Below are 19,271 nucleotides of genomic sequence, written 5' to 3'. Positions count from 1 at the left end.
TGAACCTATAATAACATTGCACTTGGTTCAGTCTGTTATCACTTTAAGTTACTTCAGGGAATAGATTTGTGAGAAATTATTTATTCGCTGATACTTGCTAAATGGGTAAGACAAGTTGGAGATTAATGCAGCAACCATCTGCTTAAATGGATAAATCAGAAGAACAAGTTCTGAAGAAGGAATTTTAAAAAGGCATCTGAAGAAAAAGGTGATGCATGGTTTGAGACATACCTATGATTTTTTTTATTTTTTCCCAGTTGGCTTGCCTACCTGTGGCCAGTTGACAGATTTCACTGTCAGATAGCAGGAGATGATCATCCCCATACTGAGAGCCATTCACCCCATTCATTCCTGCCTGGAAAGCCTGACTACCCATGAATTCCCCTGTAGTTAGATTTGGGTCATAGGGAGTAGGTCAGCCTGCAGATCCTGTAGGTAGACCTACCCTTCCTTTCTGCTGGGTAGTTCACTGCCAGTAAAACGGTTTCCATGCACATCTAGCAGCTCAAGCTTGCTGAGCCTCTAAAACGTGTGATCCATTGTCCACCAGTTGGTATCATCAGTGTGTCAGGCCAAGCCACCTCACATCCTTCAGGTTGGATGAGCCAGTGTGGGATGCTCAAATCTATCTCCACAAAAGTCCCTATGATTTCATCATCCCTGAGAGAGAATGTATATTAATCAAGGACTGCAGTCTCACTCATCTGGTTAATCCTCCTGGATCATACCAGAAACTGCCATTGTCTTACTCGGTGTACTCCCCCCTCCAACACACACCACTCATCAAAAATAAGCAAATAAGCAAGCATCCAATGACAGCAGGAAGTCATTTAGTTTTATTTAAAAAAAAAAATCTTTGCAATATTCTGCAAGAAATGCAGGGGTTGAACAAATCATGAGATAATAGAATGGTTATAACTTATATAAGTGGATTTTGAAGATCAGAGGTGATGTAGAAGGAAAACAAAAGAGGTAAAACTGGAAAATACTAAAGCCCCATTAGGAGTGAGATGGAATTCTGTATAAACAATGTATACCTGGAAGTGCGTCATCAAGTTATACTTGCTGCACGAAGGGTACTTTGTTTTGCAGCTTAAGCAAATGAATAGCTTAAAATTACCAGTACTTATAAGTCTGAGTGTAGTTCAAACTAAGTGTAGCCATATGAATGCATTTCATTTTCATGTTTTTACTATGTATAATATGTTTTCAAACATTTCTATCTTAAGTTCAAAACACCTAACATTTTATTTTCTTTTTTTTAAAACAAGTTTATTGTTTTTAACATATAAATTAAATATCATAATTTTATACAAGTAATTAAAATAGAAATGGTTATAACATTCAATAAAATAACCAAAGTATTTACAAAGACATCCACTACAATCAAATCAATTAATTAAACTAAAATACCATGCTATTGAAGTTAAGATTTTTTTAACAAATTTTGTAAAGTATCCCATATAATATAGTAAGATGTTTTTCTAGTAGTTCTTGATTTTATTGTCATCAATTCCATATGGCACACTACAGTCATAACATTTTTAAATTCATTAAACGAAGGAGGCGTATCTGAAATCCAATTTTTGGTTATTATTTTTCTAGCCACTGCTAGAATAGACCATAACAAGGGAAGCTTAACCTTTTTAACACTTTGAGGTACAGGAGTGTTGAATAATATAAGAGATTTTGAAATAATGAAATTATCTGTAAAAAGAGCCTGCAAAAAATCATTAATTGACTTCCAATATTCATTCAATTTTATACAGTCATAAGACATATGTGCCCAATCAGCATTAATTTCTACATTACATCTTTTACATAGATTGTCTTTATTATTTATTTTATTCATCATCAAAGGTGTATAAAAGGATCTATGTAAAAATTTCCAAGTAAAAAGTCTCCAGATAATGGAAGAAGTAGTTTTATAGGCAGATTCCAATATATATTGTTTATCTTGTTGATTTGGTAATTCACCATTAATGGAAGTAAAATAATTCCAATAGGTATCTACATTGTAATAAGTTTCTTCTCTAATAATTTTATGCATGTATGAAAGCTTACCTTTATCAGAAACTTTATGTTGTAAATTTAATATCAAGTAATCAATCAGTGTTGGAATAGATTATTTAACTGTTATAGATATTAAATCAATTTTATTAATGAGATGTTGTCTAAAGGTCTGAACTTCTAACCAACAAGTTTCTCTCAGATCAAATTCTTGTTTTAAGAAGTCTAAACTTTTAACTTTATTATCAGATAGCAACTGATACCAGTACTTTAGATCATTTTCTGTGACTAAATGAGTTCTTTCAGAAGTGGATGACAAAAGCATACCTCGTGTATACATTATAGGGAATATAATAAAGTTCCATTCCTTATACTTAGGATGCATGAATATAAAATTACAATAACTAATAATAATGTTTAATGGATAACTAACTATATATTTTGGTGTAATAGGTGAAGTACAGAATTCTTTTAGTAACCATAGCATGGAGTTATTTACAATCATATTTTTATGTGTTAAAGAGATTTTCATGAAGTGAATACTAATTAGTTCCAAATAATCTTTCCATTTTGCAACATATGACTGATCTATTAACAAAGTAATAACTTTTATAATAGAAGAGATAGTATATAAGTTAAAGTCTGGAAAAGAAATGCCCCCTTGAGACCAGCTATTAGTATGTTTCTTTAATGCAATCCTAGGTCTATTAGGTGCCCATAGGAAATTTAACATTAGTGTATTCAATTTCTTGATAATTATTTTTGTAGGTGGGAGTATTATTGATTGTATTAAGTATAATATCTTTGGGAATATTATCATTTTAATAATTGTAAGTCTCTCTTCCATAGTAAAAAACATATTATTCCAGGTATTGAAAAGATTTTGTATATTAAGAAGATAGGTATTATAATTATTATGTATAATAGATTTGATATCTTTAGTTAATATTATACCTAGATAAGTTATCTGACCTGAATTGGGTATATATTTACTAAAATCACTAATGATAACATTTTTTCGTGTATATATATAGGTAGTATTTTAGTTTTTTCTTCATTGAATATTAAACCAGAAATATTTTTAAAATTCATCATTTTATCAAATAGGGACTGCATAGAAGAATTAGATCCTGCTGATGTAATTAGAGCATCATCTGCAAAATGTTGAATTTTAGATGTTGTATTTTCATCTATTTCAAATCCCTCTATATCAGTACTGTTTCTGATCAGATTAGCCCAAGGCTCCATTATTAAAGTAAATAATAGTGGAGAGAGTGGACACCCTTGTTTTGTACCTTTTAAAATGGGTATTTTTTGTGAGACATATGTTCCTATCTTAATGTAAGCCAATGCTCCTTTATATAGATGTTCAATTAGATTTACAAATGCATCTGAGAAGTTTGTGCACTTCAGTAAGGTAAACAAGTAGTCCCAACTTACTGAATCAAATGCTGAACTTATATCGAGACTAATAAGTGTTAAATCTTTCTTTTTCCTATTTGCAAAATCAATTAACGTTAAAGTTCTCCTTATATTATCAAAAGCATTTCTATTTACAACGAAGCCTGTCTGATCTATATCTATAATGCCTGGGATGATTGTCTTCAATCTATCAGCAAAAATACTCATAAACATTTTATAATCAACATTAAGTAATGAAATGGGTTGATATGAAGTGCATCTAGTTGGATCTTTATTGGGTTTCAAAATTGGCGAAATAAATGTGTATTGCCAAGATGGGGGAGTTATTAGCTCATTTTGGGCCAAAATAAAAACCTTATGTATTAATGAGTATGTACTTTTAGAAAGAATTTTATATATCTCTGGTATAATACCATCATTACCTGGTGCTTTGTTTGATTTAAGCGTGTTTATTTGTGTAACAACCTCTGTATATGAAATACTTTTATCCAATAGTTTAGTCTGTTGTTTAAGTTTTTTATTCATGTTTGTAGTTATAAATTCCTTTATTTTATCTTTAGGTTCCATGTTAATGTTATTATGATTAATTTTGTGAAAGTGATTTCTAAATTCATCTAATATTTCTGGTAGACTAGAAACATTCTTCTTTTTCCTTAGAGAGAAAATTTCTTTGATATGATTTTGCTTATTCAACCTTTTTGTTTTATTCTTAAGTCTATGTAAGTATTTGGGACTTATTGAGTAAGACAAAAACTTGTATTTGTCTAAAGTTATTTTAAGTTCATGAGTTAAAATTTCTTTGTATTTCTGATTTAGTTTGTTTATTTCTTCAATGACTTTTTGTCCATAATATTTTCTTTATTATTATGCTTATAAGAGTCTAATTTACTTTGAATATCTAATAATTCTTTATCCCAAGATTTCCTTTTATTATTATACCATCTGATACTTTGTCCATATAGATATGATTTTAAAGCATCCCAGACATAAACAATGGAGACTTCAGGAGTATTATTTATGTCTAAAAAATGTTGCACTTCTGAAAGTATATAATCTTTATAGTCTTTTAGTTGAGTTAGGTATGCTGGTATCCTATCCTTTTGATCTGAACATTATAAGTACTTTTTATCATGAACTCAAAGACAATTGAATTATGATCTGATATAGGACACAAAATGATTTTAGAGTTAACTAACTCTGTTACCATCTGGTTAGAAATAAAGACTCTATCTATTTTTGAATAAGTTTTATATCTGTTAAAAAAAAAGGTGTATGGTAATGATTTTGAGTCTATCTGATTATTAATATCATTTAAATGATAAGAATTAACAAAATCCTTTAAATGTTTTGCATTAGATGCAATTTTCCTTTTTCCTATAGTAGTAGTATCTTTTTCATGTAGGGTACAATTAAAGTCACCTGCTAAAATAATATCTCCTGTAGAGAATGATATGATCTTATTAAGATGGTATTTCACTGTGTTAATACCAATTCCTGGTATCCAATATACATTGATTAATGTATATGTCTTTCCATTAATTTGTATTGTAACCATACAAAACATTCCTTTATCATCTTCATAAGACTTAATAGTTTTAGGAATGGGCATACTTTTATTCCATAAAATAGCCACACCTCTTTTTTTCTGAGTGTGCTCTGAACTAACTAATACTGTATATTTATTTGTGTCTAATTTATCAATATCTTTTTTCAAGAGATGTGTTTCTTGAAGGAATACTAAGTTGGCCTTATGTAAATTAATGTATCTCATTAAGCTTGCCCTTTTACATGGATTATTCAGTCCATTAATGTTTAAAGAAATTCCTTTTAGGGAAGTCATTTGGCATTTTTAAAACATATACAACTTATAATCAGAATAACAATTAACAAAATAAGTAGTGTTATACCTCCTCCTTTAGGTGTACCATTAAATATAGCTGTATTTATTGAAACTCTTATGGGATATTGTATAAGCTTCAATTTTGTTTGTAGTGACAATGAGCTTACAAAATGTATTGTGGATGTCAGAACTATATACAAACAACAGTAAACAGAAGAAAATAATATAAGGATTAAACCTTGCACCCAGCCTGGAGTTAAAAACTCCAACTGTGAGTAGCATATACCACTCAAGTTAACCCCCTACCCTAAGCAGCAGTACCTCAGCTGCCACCTTATCAATTTAATACTAGTTATTATTAACTAAAGTTAACATCTTTCAATTAGATTATCTAGTAAGACAAAGCTAAACATTAGATAAATCAGCATCATATAAACAAACAGAAACTTTTAAAAACAATTCATGCTATGTACATCTATTTAATATAATACATTTATAATCAAATAACATTCAAATAAACTTGATATTAGGAACCAAGAAGAGAGAGAGAGAAATAAAAGAAGCAAGAGAGAGAGAGAGAAAGAGAAAAAAAAAAAAGAGGGCATATCTACATATTAATTTATTTAAAGTTTGCAAAAATAAGTTCTGATGTTCATTTAAAGTCAATAACTTAGGCTATTATGGTTCAGACATTACACATATTAAGATGTACCTATTTTCTGTCATAGAAATACAGTTAACAGCTTCTAAAAGACTTTAAATTACTTGCACCAAAGCTTTTTTTCTCATGCTTATTATTGCCAGTAAAATAAAATATTTATGTTCATAAAAATGGTTACAAATCATACTGCATAGCTATGCAAATTCCCAGATATACTTGCATTATTGTGAAGAAAGCCATCTGTATTTTATATATCTGAACTGCTGCTTTAAAATATGTCACATGACAACAACTTTTAAGATAAAATCATAATGATATTTATGCTTGTCAGTTAGATAAGTCAAATGAATTGTAGCATTGTATATGTTTAAATCATAAGTATTTACATACATTAATATGTTACAGTCAAGTAAACTTTCAAAGACATATGTATATATGTTTTACTTTCTATGCCTTCTAAAATATCACATTTGCTTACTATGAGGTACTGAATCATTTAAAATCATTATAACTTTCATATTTTATAAATTATAACATGAATAAGTAAGTAATTATAAAAAATAACTCACATTTAAATGTTATAGAGTTCATTTTCCATCGCAGAGTCGCATTTGCAGCAGTTCTACTTCCTGGTAGAGTGTTCTTCTTGAATCTGCGGTGTCAGTGTGAATTCAGGGGTCAAAGTTCAAATTGACTGTATTCAGCTTCTCTGCGTGAATTCTGAGTGTTGAAGCTTTTAAAACAACTCGAGGACACTATTCACGAGGTAACCCACATCCCAAATTGTCTCCCTTAACATTCTGGCGGGAATTTTGATAAATGCAAGTGACTGACATTCATTTAGCAATATAAATGAGACTAAACAGAGCAAAACCTTCGCGAAGTATTTTACAAGTTATTACAGCCTCCATGACAGTGAAACTAAGCCCACAGTTATTAATAAATAATACAACTAATTTTTTATGCCCCTATTCAATTTTTTATACAAATCTTATTATTTACCTATATCAGTAATATCAAAAGCATGTAAATGTACTTATATAAAAGAAAAAGAGAGAGAGAAAAGAAAAAAAAAGAGAGTAGAAAATAAAAAGAGAGTAAGAGAAGAAATAGAAAAATAAAAAAGAAAGCTATAAAAAGTATCTACAGTGGAATATTACTTGCTGTTTATATTAATAAAGATAGATATGAAACATATTATTTACTACTATTTAGTTCTAATTATTAGTAATTAAAGCATGACAGATTATTTGTAAACAAGTATAAGCAATAGAATCATGGGAAAATAATTAGCAACAGTATTTAAACAGCACATATACTTTTTTACAAGGAATTAATAAGTTATTATTCCACTTATCATATTTTCATTACACTTCTCTCCCTGCCCTCCCCCACCCCTTACTGAATGCATAATCTAAAAAGAATGTCATTATTTAAAATAAAATAAAAAAAAATGTATCACATTACTAACCTTGAGTCTCTTTGTCACAAAGAGAAACAGATTGATTGATAGCTTGTTATTAGTTCCTCAGATATTTTGACTATTTATGAAACAAAAACAGTTCTTTGTACACAGAAAATAACTTTGATTAAATCTTTTTCAGAATATTTGTGGCTTTCTGAAAATGTAGTAACTGTATTTAAAAAGATTAATAGTGAAGAAAAAAGAGAGAGAGAAAAAAAAAAAAGAAAAAACATAGAACAAGTCATTTGTTTTTTAGTCTTTTTTTTCTTCTCTGAAGTCTTCCATGAAGCTTCTGTTGCCAACCTCTTTAATGAAGAACTAGCCCATTCCATTTCCTCTATTTTATCCAAAATCTTATTTTTTTTGATAAACAGCAATGCAGAGTCTAAGTCTTCAAAAATTCTGGGGCCATCAGGAAGAAAGATTTTTAGTTTGGCAGGAAACAGAAGATAGGTTTTAAACTGTGCTTTCTTAAGCTCTCTTATTAATGGCAGAAAAACTTTTCTTTTAGTTATTACCAAGGAAGAATAGTCATTGTCAAAACGCACAGTTGCCTCATTAATTTTAACAGGTGCTTTAGCCCAAGCAGATTTAAGTACCATCTCTTTATCAAAAGATGATAGAAATCTAACCATAACTGATCTAGGATACTTTTTGTTAGAGTTAGAATTAGATATGGATCTATGGGCTCTTTCGATACCAAAAGAAAATGCTTCTGGCAAGTCTAAAGTTTTAGGGAGCCATGTATTTAAAAAAGAAGTAATATTGTTACCTTCAATATTTTCTGGCAGTCCAAAAATCCTAATGTTATTGCGCCTAGATCTATTTTCCAGGTCATCAAGTTTAGTTTGTAGATGTGTGTTCTGTTTCAGCAAAAACTCAATGTTGATTTCTTCTTCTTGGATTTTATTCTCCATGTCATTTACAGTCTCTTCTATGCCTGTAATCTGAGTCTTCTGTTGTTGCAAGTCTATATATAACAAATCTATTTGTTTTGTAGTTTTTTCTATGAAGGTATCAATTTTAGTATCCAGTTTATCCATTTTGGCGGTAAGTTGCTGGATTGTAGATATCAGAGACTGAAGTTCTTTCTTGATGCTGGAATCTTGAGAATTTGTCTTACTGGAACTCATTTCAAACAAAGGAGCTGACAAAAAAATTTCCAAGGTGTTTTCTGACAGGAATATTATTAAAATTCTCTTTCTTTTTTAGATATTATTTAAGAAATAGATATTCCAAACGTATTTAGAAAGAAAATTACTTCATAAATTAATTTTTAAAGTAATTATTTCCTGTCAGTGCTGTGAAATTGGTGGAGCTGAAGACATCTGCTGCTATCCTGTGTTCATCCTTGGCCACGCCCCTAACATTTTATTTTCTGAAGTTATATTTTTCCTTTCTGTCCAAAACTAAAACCTGAGTTTTGTATCCATAACACAGCAAACAGTTACAGGAGGCAGAAAAGGACATTTAACTCTGTTAGCTCATACCAAAGTACACTGGTTCAATATTGTCTTAAAAGTGCAATGAAAATAAGGAAAAACATTGTCTTATCTTTTAGTTTCCTATTGGTTACTGATAATAAACTACTTGTTTTCATATTCTGTTATTGTTTTACTGAAATTATGTGTGTCTATAGAATCTGTTGCATGTCAGTGTAATTGAGTTTCTTTCAAGTGACTAGGAAACTTCATGCCACTTCCTAGGATGAATAGAGACAGAATGCACTTTAAAATCTTATCTTGGTTGTGCGCCACAGGCAAGGTAACATGGAAAATATAGGCATTAGTAAAATACATTTTCTGAGGTCAAGAGGAATAAGCTTCAGCTTGGTGAAAGGAACTTAAGAGTCTGCACATGTCATGTGCTCCTGTCTGTTTACAGTGGCTACACATACACACACTTTATATCTATATCTATACAGCAACCACTGCAAAAAAGATTCTAAAATATACACTGTAGAACCCAAGAAAAAACAAACATAGCATTGTGTTGAACAAAACAGGAGACACTTGAAAGCAGCAGTTAAACAATTGTTCACTCACTTTATTACAAATTTAATGAGACATCGTTTTCAGTAATATGACCCCCGTGAACAAAAAAATAGTTTGAACTTTCTTGTCAAATAAAAATTAAAAGTTCACTTGCCCATTGATTTAGATCAGCATTGCAAATATAACATCCATGATGTAGGTTTTAAAGATGACTGCTTTGTTTTTAGTCTAAATGGTAAGTTTTTGAAATTAAAAAATGTCAAGAATTATTTAACTTATGTCCATATTATCGCAGTTGCTTATAAACAAGCATGGCATTTGTGCTAGGGCAACTAAATTCATTCAGTTTGCAAACGTTTAATGTTTTTGTTGTTTTTGTCATTATAGTGTACTTGAAGAGATGATCTGAAACTGAAGTGAGTGTAAAGTAAGGCACTTATCAAAAGAATTATTTATGAATGTTATACAATTTTCATATTAAAGTTCCTTTGTGTTTATCTTATTGACAGAAAGTTAATCAAACCTTGTTGTAGAATATTAGACAGAGCAGAGTTTGTGCACATACATATAGTTTGATAATATACATGAATGTAGTATTGTATAGTGTATGACATTTCTTAAAAGTACTAATTATTACTGCTATCGGGTCGTACTAGTGGTCAAATTTACTATGCATAGAGAGGAAAAAAGAGTAGTTAAACTTTGAGTAAGGTCCCCCCTTGTGCTTTACTGACATTGAGACTAGAATACAGAAAGACACCAAGACACTCCAATGTCTGAAAGTACTTTAAGACCAGTAATTCATAAACCATAGAGTAGGGTACATATGAGGGGGCGTCATCAGCCAGAAAAGGTAATGTGAAGTTATACTAGTAGGGAGTTGCCTGGGACGCCACGTAGCAAGTGTAAAATGTGCTCTCCTCCACTTGTGAACTTTCATGTCCACTAAGATAGACTTGTGATATTTACAATCTCTTAGGTAATCACAGTAAACCAGTTTACCCATTTCAGATGTTCGGGATATATACCTATTAGATTATTTCCATTGCCTTTCATCTACCCATGGAGAAATTGCATGAGCACCATTTCCTTTTGACTTTACAACTGTACATCTTTGTTTTTTAAATGCCTTTGCTGAAAATTTCAAATGCTAAGAAACATGACAAAAACAGGAAAAATGTTAACAGAACAATGTATGCAAGAAAACATGAGGATAAAACTTAGATAACAAGGAAAGGAAAAACAGATTACAGGAGAAAACATAAACAGGGACCGGCTAGATAACACAGTTTATTTTTTGTTTGAAATGTATTAGGCATTTGACAACAGATGACATAACACATCATCTCACCACTGATAGCCATTATTTCTTATGGCATTTAAAACTTAATAATGTTGCTTAGCTGATCTTTAAGATGGAAATAAAGGCAGTACAATTTCTAAGCTGGAGGCTTCAAATATCTCAAGGGATATCTGTGCATTAACTAGATCTTTAAAGAGGGAAGTGATAGTCTAGAATAAATGAGAGGTTAACGGTGACATTACTTTCTGTGCTCTGCTACTACCTTATATTACTACTCAGAGGGAAGATACAGGTATAATGGGAATATGAAACATAACATACACATTCATGATATCACATTTATGCATGTCACAGTCACTTCTGTGTTTCTTAAAATTCAGATCTAAAACCATGTAACTTTCTTTGTAAGTTTCCTACTGCACACCACTGTACACTTAACTTTTAAACACATTACTATTCGAAGAAAAGGAACCATGTGTACATTCATTTCAAAAACAAGTCTTTTACACGTAATTTGTGACATTCCCTACATTATCAAACCAAATTTAGTTATAAATGAGATAGAAGGAAACTGTTTATGCATTATGTATCTGTCTACTCTGTATTAGAAAATGCAGACAGAATTCACTGCATTTTACAGGAGTCACTTTTATTTGATAAGTTTTATTAGCTGTATTCCAACATTGAATACATTGTTTATATTCTACTGCCCATTAGTTGTTTGATATAGGATGGCATTGGCTAACTGAAGAGACTGCTTATCCACATCTCTGGTGGTCTCCCCTTGTAGATATTTCCTGTTAGTGTTAATCTAAAGGAGGGAAGTGGGTTTATGATTAAGTAAACTAGCTAGTGGTGTTTTGCCCAATGGCAGTGGCATTACTTGTGGATAGTTCCAACGTAAAAAATTCCAGCATGATCAATTTCAACAGTAGCTACTTATATGCCAAAATGTATATCAGAGTAAAAGGCAAAAATTACATTGTTTTACAGCAAATTCTGGTGTCAAATTAAATTCAGCACAAATCATAGTTGTGTTTTATTGTCCTAGTAAACCAGGACAGTAAAATAATGTAGTGTGTCCAAATAGTTAATCCATGGCCCAGCATAGGCGGCTGGAGCTGTAGCTTACCTGCCTTTCAAAACACAGTAATTATGTGAGCGATTAAGTCAGATGTAGAAGTATTTTACAGAAAAGCAAATCCGTCATCATCACTGAAACAAGAGCAGTTGGTAATCCCTAAATGTTAATATTGTATATAATGTGTGCATACTCATTTTTAACTTAGAACGTTGTTACCTCCTGAAGTCCAGGCAGCTGGTTGGCTGTCAGGAGTTTCACAAGAACAAAAAGTCCTCTGAATATTAACTGATCACATGATGAAAATGTTCAAGACTTAGCTAAAGTTAAGAGTTTTTGAAACTTTTATTTACCATTGAACTGGACAGCAATTAGCTCCTGGAAATACTATAGTCGTTTTTCAGTCAAATATTGGATAGTCACATGCTGTACTCTGGGCTCACTAAGCACTTGAACAGATGTACCTTGTGAAGGTGGTGTTAATTCACAAAGAATGATTTTTCTTTCTTTATATCAGAGCCAGCAAGTGTTAAAAGGACTGCACACTTGTAGGAAAGCAAGATCTAGGAATTCCCCCAGAAAAAGAATGCAGCCCAGCACAAAATGGTTCTCTACTTCATTGAAAATGCCGAGGCTATGCAAGGTTTTGCTTCAAAGATGGCCTTATGAATAATCCTTTAAAGTGCTAGACACCTGTAGCCCGCTTCTTTCTTCCAACATAGACTTGCTCACCTGCAATGTAAAATGTTACAGGTAATAAAGCTGAAAAGAGAAACTCTTGCATCTACATTTAGTAAAAATGACTGTAAGAACATGACTGTTAGTGATTGTGATAAGATGTGCTAGTTCAAAGCATACCTCTTTCACCCTTCTGTCCTTTTTCACCTGCCACTCCTTGGAAGCCAGGAGGACCTCTCTCTCCTATGACAAAAAGAAGATATGCTGTCAATACAATATACAGTGTTCATATTCTTATAAAGTAAGTGCCTTACAACATTAAACAGATTCTCAAATTTACTACACATAAGATCTAAATGCCCAAGCGTATTACCTTTCTCTTCCTTTTTGTCTTTTCTCTCAAGATTTGTAAAACCAACTGTATTTGTAAAACTTGCAAACCAATCTCTTCAGTGGTCTGTCATTTCTCATTTCTTATTACCTTATTTTTCTTACGTTCTGAGTTTTCCTTACATTTTCCTGCTTTTGTTCATTTACACTTATAAGCTATGCATTTGTATGTTTATGCAACACCATCAAGTGTACTTCTGAAATGCACCTCATTTTGAGGAATATTCCACATTTTGAATCTTAAGACACTTCATGTTCCATATTATTTCACATTGAAAAAGTCTTTTACATATTCATATCTATGGTAAATAATACTGAACAAATTCATTGAAATAACACTTTTATTAAGTGTAATTTAGTTTTTAACCATACCGAAAGCTGTAGTGTTTTTTCAGTATGTGGTCCATATTTTGCCCATTTATTCCACATTATGACAGGTAGTGTTCCGCATTTTAAAGATGGAAAATTGAGAACTATGCTATTAACTTAGTGAGAATGCATGTGATTGCAATGGTTAAATCTATTTAGGACATTATTTGGAAAGTAAGATGTTAACCCTGGTTGCTTGCTTGCTTGAAGACATTTGCATGTGTTTTCATTTTCAAAGAAAACAAAAATAAAAAATATTCTGATAAAAGTTGTAAGTGTTTTGATTAAAGTAATTTGTCTTGCTAAACTCTAAGTAGGTTATATCAACATCCTATTTCTTATGACCTGTTTGCCAAGTAAAAGGGCCATATTACCTTTGTTTGGCATGACTTTGTGCTACAAATTCACACTGTCTTGGCCCCTTAGATTATGTGATGTTCTTTCCTTCAGCAGTGATTCCATAATAACTCTTAGAACTGAGGCTGATACTCTCTGTCTTGCTACCGGTCTTGTTCAGGAGGGAACATTTAACTCAAGTCATAAGATAAGACCCTAACATCTTCTTTTTGATTTAGTGAAAAAAAATGTTAGTGGTATTGCCATATCTCCTATTAAAATTCTAGAGTGGATTCTGTCCATTTCCTAACACATGTTGATTTTGTTAGCTATTTCAGAAGCCTTTCAGCGGTGATAGGGCTATAATTAACAATCATGTTTCCACTCACTGAAACTGTTTTCATTAAATATCTTTTTTTTTTATTAGCACTGATCAAAAGAATTTGATTAAAAGTCCCACTTTTGTAGCCTTTTTCTGCCAATTAGCCAGCCCGTTGTCTTAACTTCACTGTCCTTCCATTTGCTTCGGATGGGATAATAGCACTGCGCCACACATAAGGTTAGTGAAGATGCAAAATGACATAACATACAGAAACACAATTATTATTTATTTATTTTATTTTTACATTTGTTTACCAGCAGTGTCTGGGCTGAGGCCCTTTTTCAGTGGAGGCTCGGGGAGAAAAGCTCAACTAAAGTAATCAATTTACACAGTGAATGAATATAAACCACAATAATAATAATAATAAAAGGAATATGTGTTTATTTATTTACATTTGGTAACTGGGTAGTATCTGACTGGGCAAAAAAAAGCCCATTTTCAGAGGCGACCTGGGGGAGAAAAGCTCCCAAAGTAAGGTTACAATATTTGTAGTCAGGAATGCAAGTTACAGTACAAAATGATTACTACGAAATTTACATAATTACATAGTACAGTACAAATCAGCTTAATAATAGCTGATAAAATCAAAATTTCCAAACATAAAAATCAAATGACATCAATAAACAAAGAAAATCAAACAGTATTGAGATAAAAAGGCAGAGAGACAGAAGGCAGGGTAGTATGATATTGGCTTAGCCAGAGGAAGTACAGGAGCATAACCTAACTAGTGACTGCAGAAATCATTTGTAAGGAGCTGTTTGCAGCTATGAGGACTGGGTATAGATAGTAGTTACTGGGGAAGGGAATTCCAAGTTTTGACTATGGAGTAGCTGTATAAAGAATAATCATAAGAGTTGTGGGTTTTGATAACTCTGAGCAAGCTTTTATCAGCTGACCTAAGTGAGGTAAGATTAGAATAGGGTTGTACGCGGTTAGTCAATAGTCAGGTTTATGGATAACAGAGTGAGATACTATAAACTGGTTTAGGGCTCGTAGGTTTGGGAGTTCAGTCCAGTTTAGTTTTTGTAGGGCAATACAATGGTGAGCTCTGTGGGGAAGTTTAGCGGAAAATTTGGAGATTTTTATTATAGCAAGCTTCAACATTATTCAAGTCAGATTTATGAAGGTTTGTGTATGTCTACTGTTTGTGTATCTACTCGCCAAAACCTAATCTGTGTCCGAAAACCCAAACGCCCTGCTGGTCAACTCCTGCTATCCTTTTCTTTAGCAAAAAAATGGAAATGTTAAGTTGTCAATCTCGCCTTCATTCTTGCTTGATGGGTTCGGAGCCGATCCTCGGCTCCGACTCGGCACTTTGCTAAGCTCGAGAGTCACTTTTACCAGCTCGAGGCAGCCCCATATCCCATGATGCAAGGCGGTAAGTACCCAGATCTCGTTTGCCGCTTCGCTGATGAGGTCCTCCTTTTGCCAGCTCCTGGTAAGTGTTTAAAATAATACTATTTTTGCCCCTTTTTCACCTTAAAACTTTATATTTAACATTTTTAGTTTAGATTAAGTCCCTTTCTGACTAGAAAATCCCTCACTCCTTAATTTTTTTAGTCAGGCCTTCTCCCCTCCCTTCCCCCCCCTTGTTAGGGTGTGTGTGTGTGTGTGTGTGTGTGAGAGGTTAGTTATCTTATTATTTTTGGGATAACTGGTTCTTGGGACTGTGTTGTGTGTGTTTCTGCAACCATGTCCAAGGAAAGGGTCTCAGGCTTTAAGTGTGACTCGTGCTGTCAGAAGATGTCTCTGACAGACGGTCACACTTCTTGCTTATACTGCCTGGGACCTCTCCACCTGCAGGACTCCTGTGCAATTTGTCATTCCTTTAGCCAGAGAGTCCTGCAGGAGAGGAGAAACAAATTGATTTTAAGGGGCCTACTTAAACCGGAGGGCTCTCCGGCTAAGTCGGCTCCGAGTAAGACTTCCAAGTCTTCCAAGGCCCAGGCTTCTGTGTCTAAGCCTGCGGCCTCAGTTCCGACTCTTTCAGAGTTGAGATCGGCTCCAGCTGGAGCCGATCCTGGTTTGCACAAACCTTCGGCACCGATGGCTATCGGTGCCGATACTGGTTCGGTCACATCGGTGTCGGCTCCGATTGGTTCCAACCACCATGTGGCTCAGGCTTCGGTGTCGGCGCTGACCGGCTCCAACACCCTTACCTTTATGTCTGTATCGGCTCTGGCCGGAGCCGATGCATCGAGACCTTCTGTCGGTGCCGAAAAGTCTTCGGCTCCGACTGCATCCATGGTTTCGTCGGCTCCGATGGTTCCTTCGAGGAAGAGGTCCAGGTCCCCTTCCTTGGAACCGATACTCTCGGCTCCGGCCTCACCTCTCCTCTCGGAACGGAGCCATCGGAGCCGATCATCTAGGTCATCCAGGCTTTCTGACCATGATTTAGAAAGGGTGGTCAGTAGATTATTAAAATCACAGGCACTGGCCCAGATGCTACATAGTCCGTCTCAACAGACGACCTATTAGTCCACACCCCCTTGCAGTTCCTCCTTCGACTATACCTCAGAGTTTGGAGCTGGAGTCTTCGGGAATAGTTTCTGCTATGGCTGAGGGACAGATACCCCCCCTTCTGCTCCCTCAGCCTCTACTCTTATCTCCTCTTCGAGACCTTCCTTAGAGGGATTCGGTGGTCGGGCTTCCCTGGTCTCCTCCGAGGTGGTGAGTGGCATCGGACCCTTGTCCGACCCCACTCTTCCCCTTGGAGCCTCGGCGAGCTCGGCTCCGACATCTGCCTCAGAGCCTTCCCTGTCAGTGGGCCCTGGAGTTCCGGTTTCTTCGGAACGGGTTCTCTCGGACCTCCCTGGGAGGGGAGCCTTCGAGGTGATGAAGAGTGTGCTGGCCACTGGACTCAGCCAGCAGTCTGTTCCCTTAGCTCCTCCCTCTACAGTGCCTGTCGATATCTCTGCCATCTCTCTTGCTCCCGGACCCAGAGATCCTCCGCCTCAGGTTTCCCCACTGGGAAGAACCCCCTCTTCCGAGGATTCTCCTGATCAGCCAGGGGATCCTCCGCGCAAGAGGACTTGTAAGAGGAAACACGTAGACTCCCCCGAGTCTATCACTTCAGATACCGACTTAGATGAGTCGGAGGGATCCCCAAGATCCCCCTCTGAGGATGTTTCCTTTTCAGACATCCTAGAACTCCTTAAACAGAGGGGAAACTGGCCCTCCAATAATCCCTCTGAGGATGAGTCGGTATACCTGGAGGTGTTTGGATCTCGGCCCTCCACCTCCTGGGTGTCTCCGCCTTTCGACCCCCTTATGCAGGTTATTGCTCGAAAGGCGTGGGCTGCTCCTGACTCTGTAGAGCCAGTTCCTAGGAGGCCTTCTAAATTTATTACTGCCCCTTTGGACAAGCAATTCCTTACGAAAGGTGTCCCTGCTGATGCCATGGTGGTGGCAGCTGCCACTAAGAAGGAACTTGCAGATCCTGCCGTACCTGTCCATCCCCCTAATAAGGACTCTAGGACCATGGATAGGTATGGTAAGCGGATGTTCTCTTCAGCGACCTTTGCTATGCGCTCGCTGAACTTCTTATGTCACTTCACCAGACTACAAAGGGACATCCTTAAGGAGCTAGGTGAAGTAGTACAGGATCCCACAGCTGCAGGGGCTCAAGAAAAAGATGCTTCACAGCTAGGAACCCTTAATTCTATTGCTAACTCCTCCATGCGACTGATATCATATGCAGCAGATGGAGCGAGTAGGGCCGCAGGTACAGGTGTGGCTCTTAGACGCCAAGCCTGGATGCGGCTCTGTAATTTTGCAGATCCCTTTAAGGCGTCCTTCACAAACTCTCCCTTTGATGGGTCAGCTTTGTTTGGCCCTCAAGTGAAGGCTACATTGACCAGGTGTGAGCAGGACGGCAAGACTCTTTCTGCCGTATGGGGTCCGTTTTTCCACCCCTTCTAGACCTTATCCTAAAGGACAGAAGGGTGGCAAAATGTGGTTCCGCAAATCCCAAGGAGTCACGCTGGATACACGTGGTCAGTTTACCCCTAGAGGCAGAGGGGGTAACAATAACAGATGCCGCTCTAGAGGTAGAGGGGGTCCACAAAACCAGGGAAGCAGAGAACCTCTCTCTGACAAGCCCTTTCAGCATCCCTGAGATGTTGCCCGACTGTCCATCCTTGGAGGCAGTCGGGGGAAGACTATCGCTGTACCCAGAAGCCTGGCGTTCCCTCACTCAAGACAGATGGGTACAGTCGATCATATCCGAGGGTTACAAAATTCCTTTCGAGGAAAGTCCTTTTTCTCACTCAAATTCCCTTCCAGATGTACCACCCAGTCTAAGGGAAATTGCAGAGTTAGAAGTATTCAAACTTCTACAAAAAAGAGCCATTCAGCCAGTTACAACAGGCCATTCAGAGCCCGGAATCTACTCAAGGTTCTTTTTGGTCCCCAAAAAGATGGGAGACTGGAGACCGGAGACCAATATTGGATCTCAGCAGACTCAACAAGTCTGTGAGAAAGACAAGATTCCGAATGGTCACACTTCAGTCAATTCTGCCGTTCCTAGAGAAGGACAACTGAATGTGCTCAATAGATCTTCAGGATGCGTACTATCACATAAAAATTCAGAGGTGCTCCAGAAGGTTTCTCCGCTTTCGGCTGGGGTCCAGTCACTTCCAATTCAGAGCCCTGCCCTTTGGTCTCACTACAGCCCCCAGAGTGTTCACCAAATGTATGGCAGTGGTCACGGCTCACCTGAGACGTCAAGGATTCCAGGTGTTTCCATATCTAGACGACTGGCTCCTTTCAGCCACCACCAGGCATCAACTTCTTCAAGCCAGGGATTACACAATAAATCTTTGCACTCAATTGGGAATTTCGATCAACTACAAAAAATCCTCCTTATTGCCCTGCCAGTCTATTACTTTCATAGGTGCAAACTTAAACACTGTTCGGATGTCAGCTACCCTCACAGATCAAAGAATCTCAGACATTCAAAGTCACGTGAGGATCATTCTAGCCAGCAAGAAAGTACAGGCCAGAATGGTTCTAAAGGTGTTGGGCCTCATGGCTGCGGCCATTACCCTTCTTCCCCTGGCCCGCTTCTATATGCGCCTGCTTCAGTGGATGTTGTTCACTCAGTGGTCTTACCAACAACTTCCGATGCGTCACCAAATACTGGTGACACAGATTTGCAAGAATCATCTTTCATGGTGGATTACTTCTCCCCAGATTCACCAAGGCAGACCCTTTGTACCCCCAGCCCCGGTAGCCACTGTCACTACGGACGCCTCCCTGATCGGGTGGGGGGGTCATTATCAGGGCAGGATGGTTCATGGGACGTGGGCAACCGTTCGAATACCACCTGCACATAAATGT

General features: G+C 35.9%; 1 protein-coding gene across 4 annotated transcripts in view; it reads right to left on the bottom strand.

The window, feature by feature from the left end:
* Nucleotides 1-9,423: 9,423 nt before the first annotated feature.
* The window catches only part of COL17A1 (collagen type XVII alpha 1 chain), a 423,506-nt gene continuing 413,658 nt past the window's right edge, over nt 9,424-19,271 (bottom strand). For all 4 annotated transcript variants that reach the window (XM_044055953.1, XM_044055955.1, XM_044055956.1 and 1 more), the window contains exons 55-56: nt 12,635-12,697; nt 9,424-12,508 (exon numbers count right to left, since the gene is read on the bottom strand). In XM_044055953.1, the coding sequence (XP_043911888.1) occupies nt 12,462-12,508; nt 12,635-12,697 (110 nt within the window). In that variant the 3' untranslated portion in view covers nt 9,424-12,461. The remainder of the gene's footprint in view (nt 12,509-12,634; nt 12,698-19,271) is intronic.

Source organism: Protopterus annectens, chromosome 14.part0, assembly GCF_019279795.1.
Source record: "Protopterus annectens isolate FY-2018-M chromosome 14.part0, PAN1.0, whole genome shotgun sequence".
NCBI lineage: Eukaryota > Metazoa > Chordata > Ceratodontiformes > Protopteridae > Protopterus > Protopterus annectens.
Note: the sequence above shows the minus strand (reverse complement) of the source record. Positions and strands in the feature narration are given on the sequence as shown.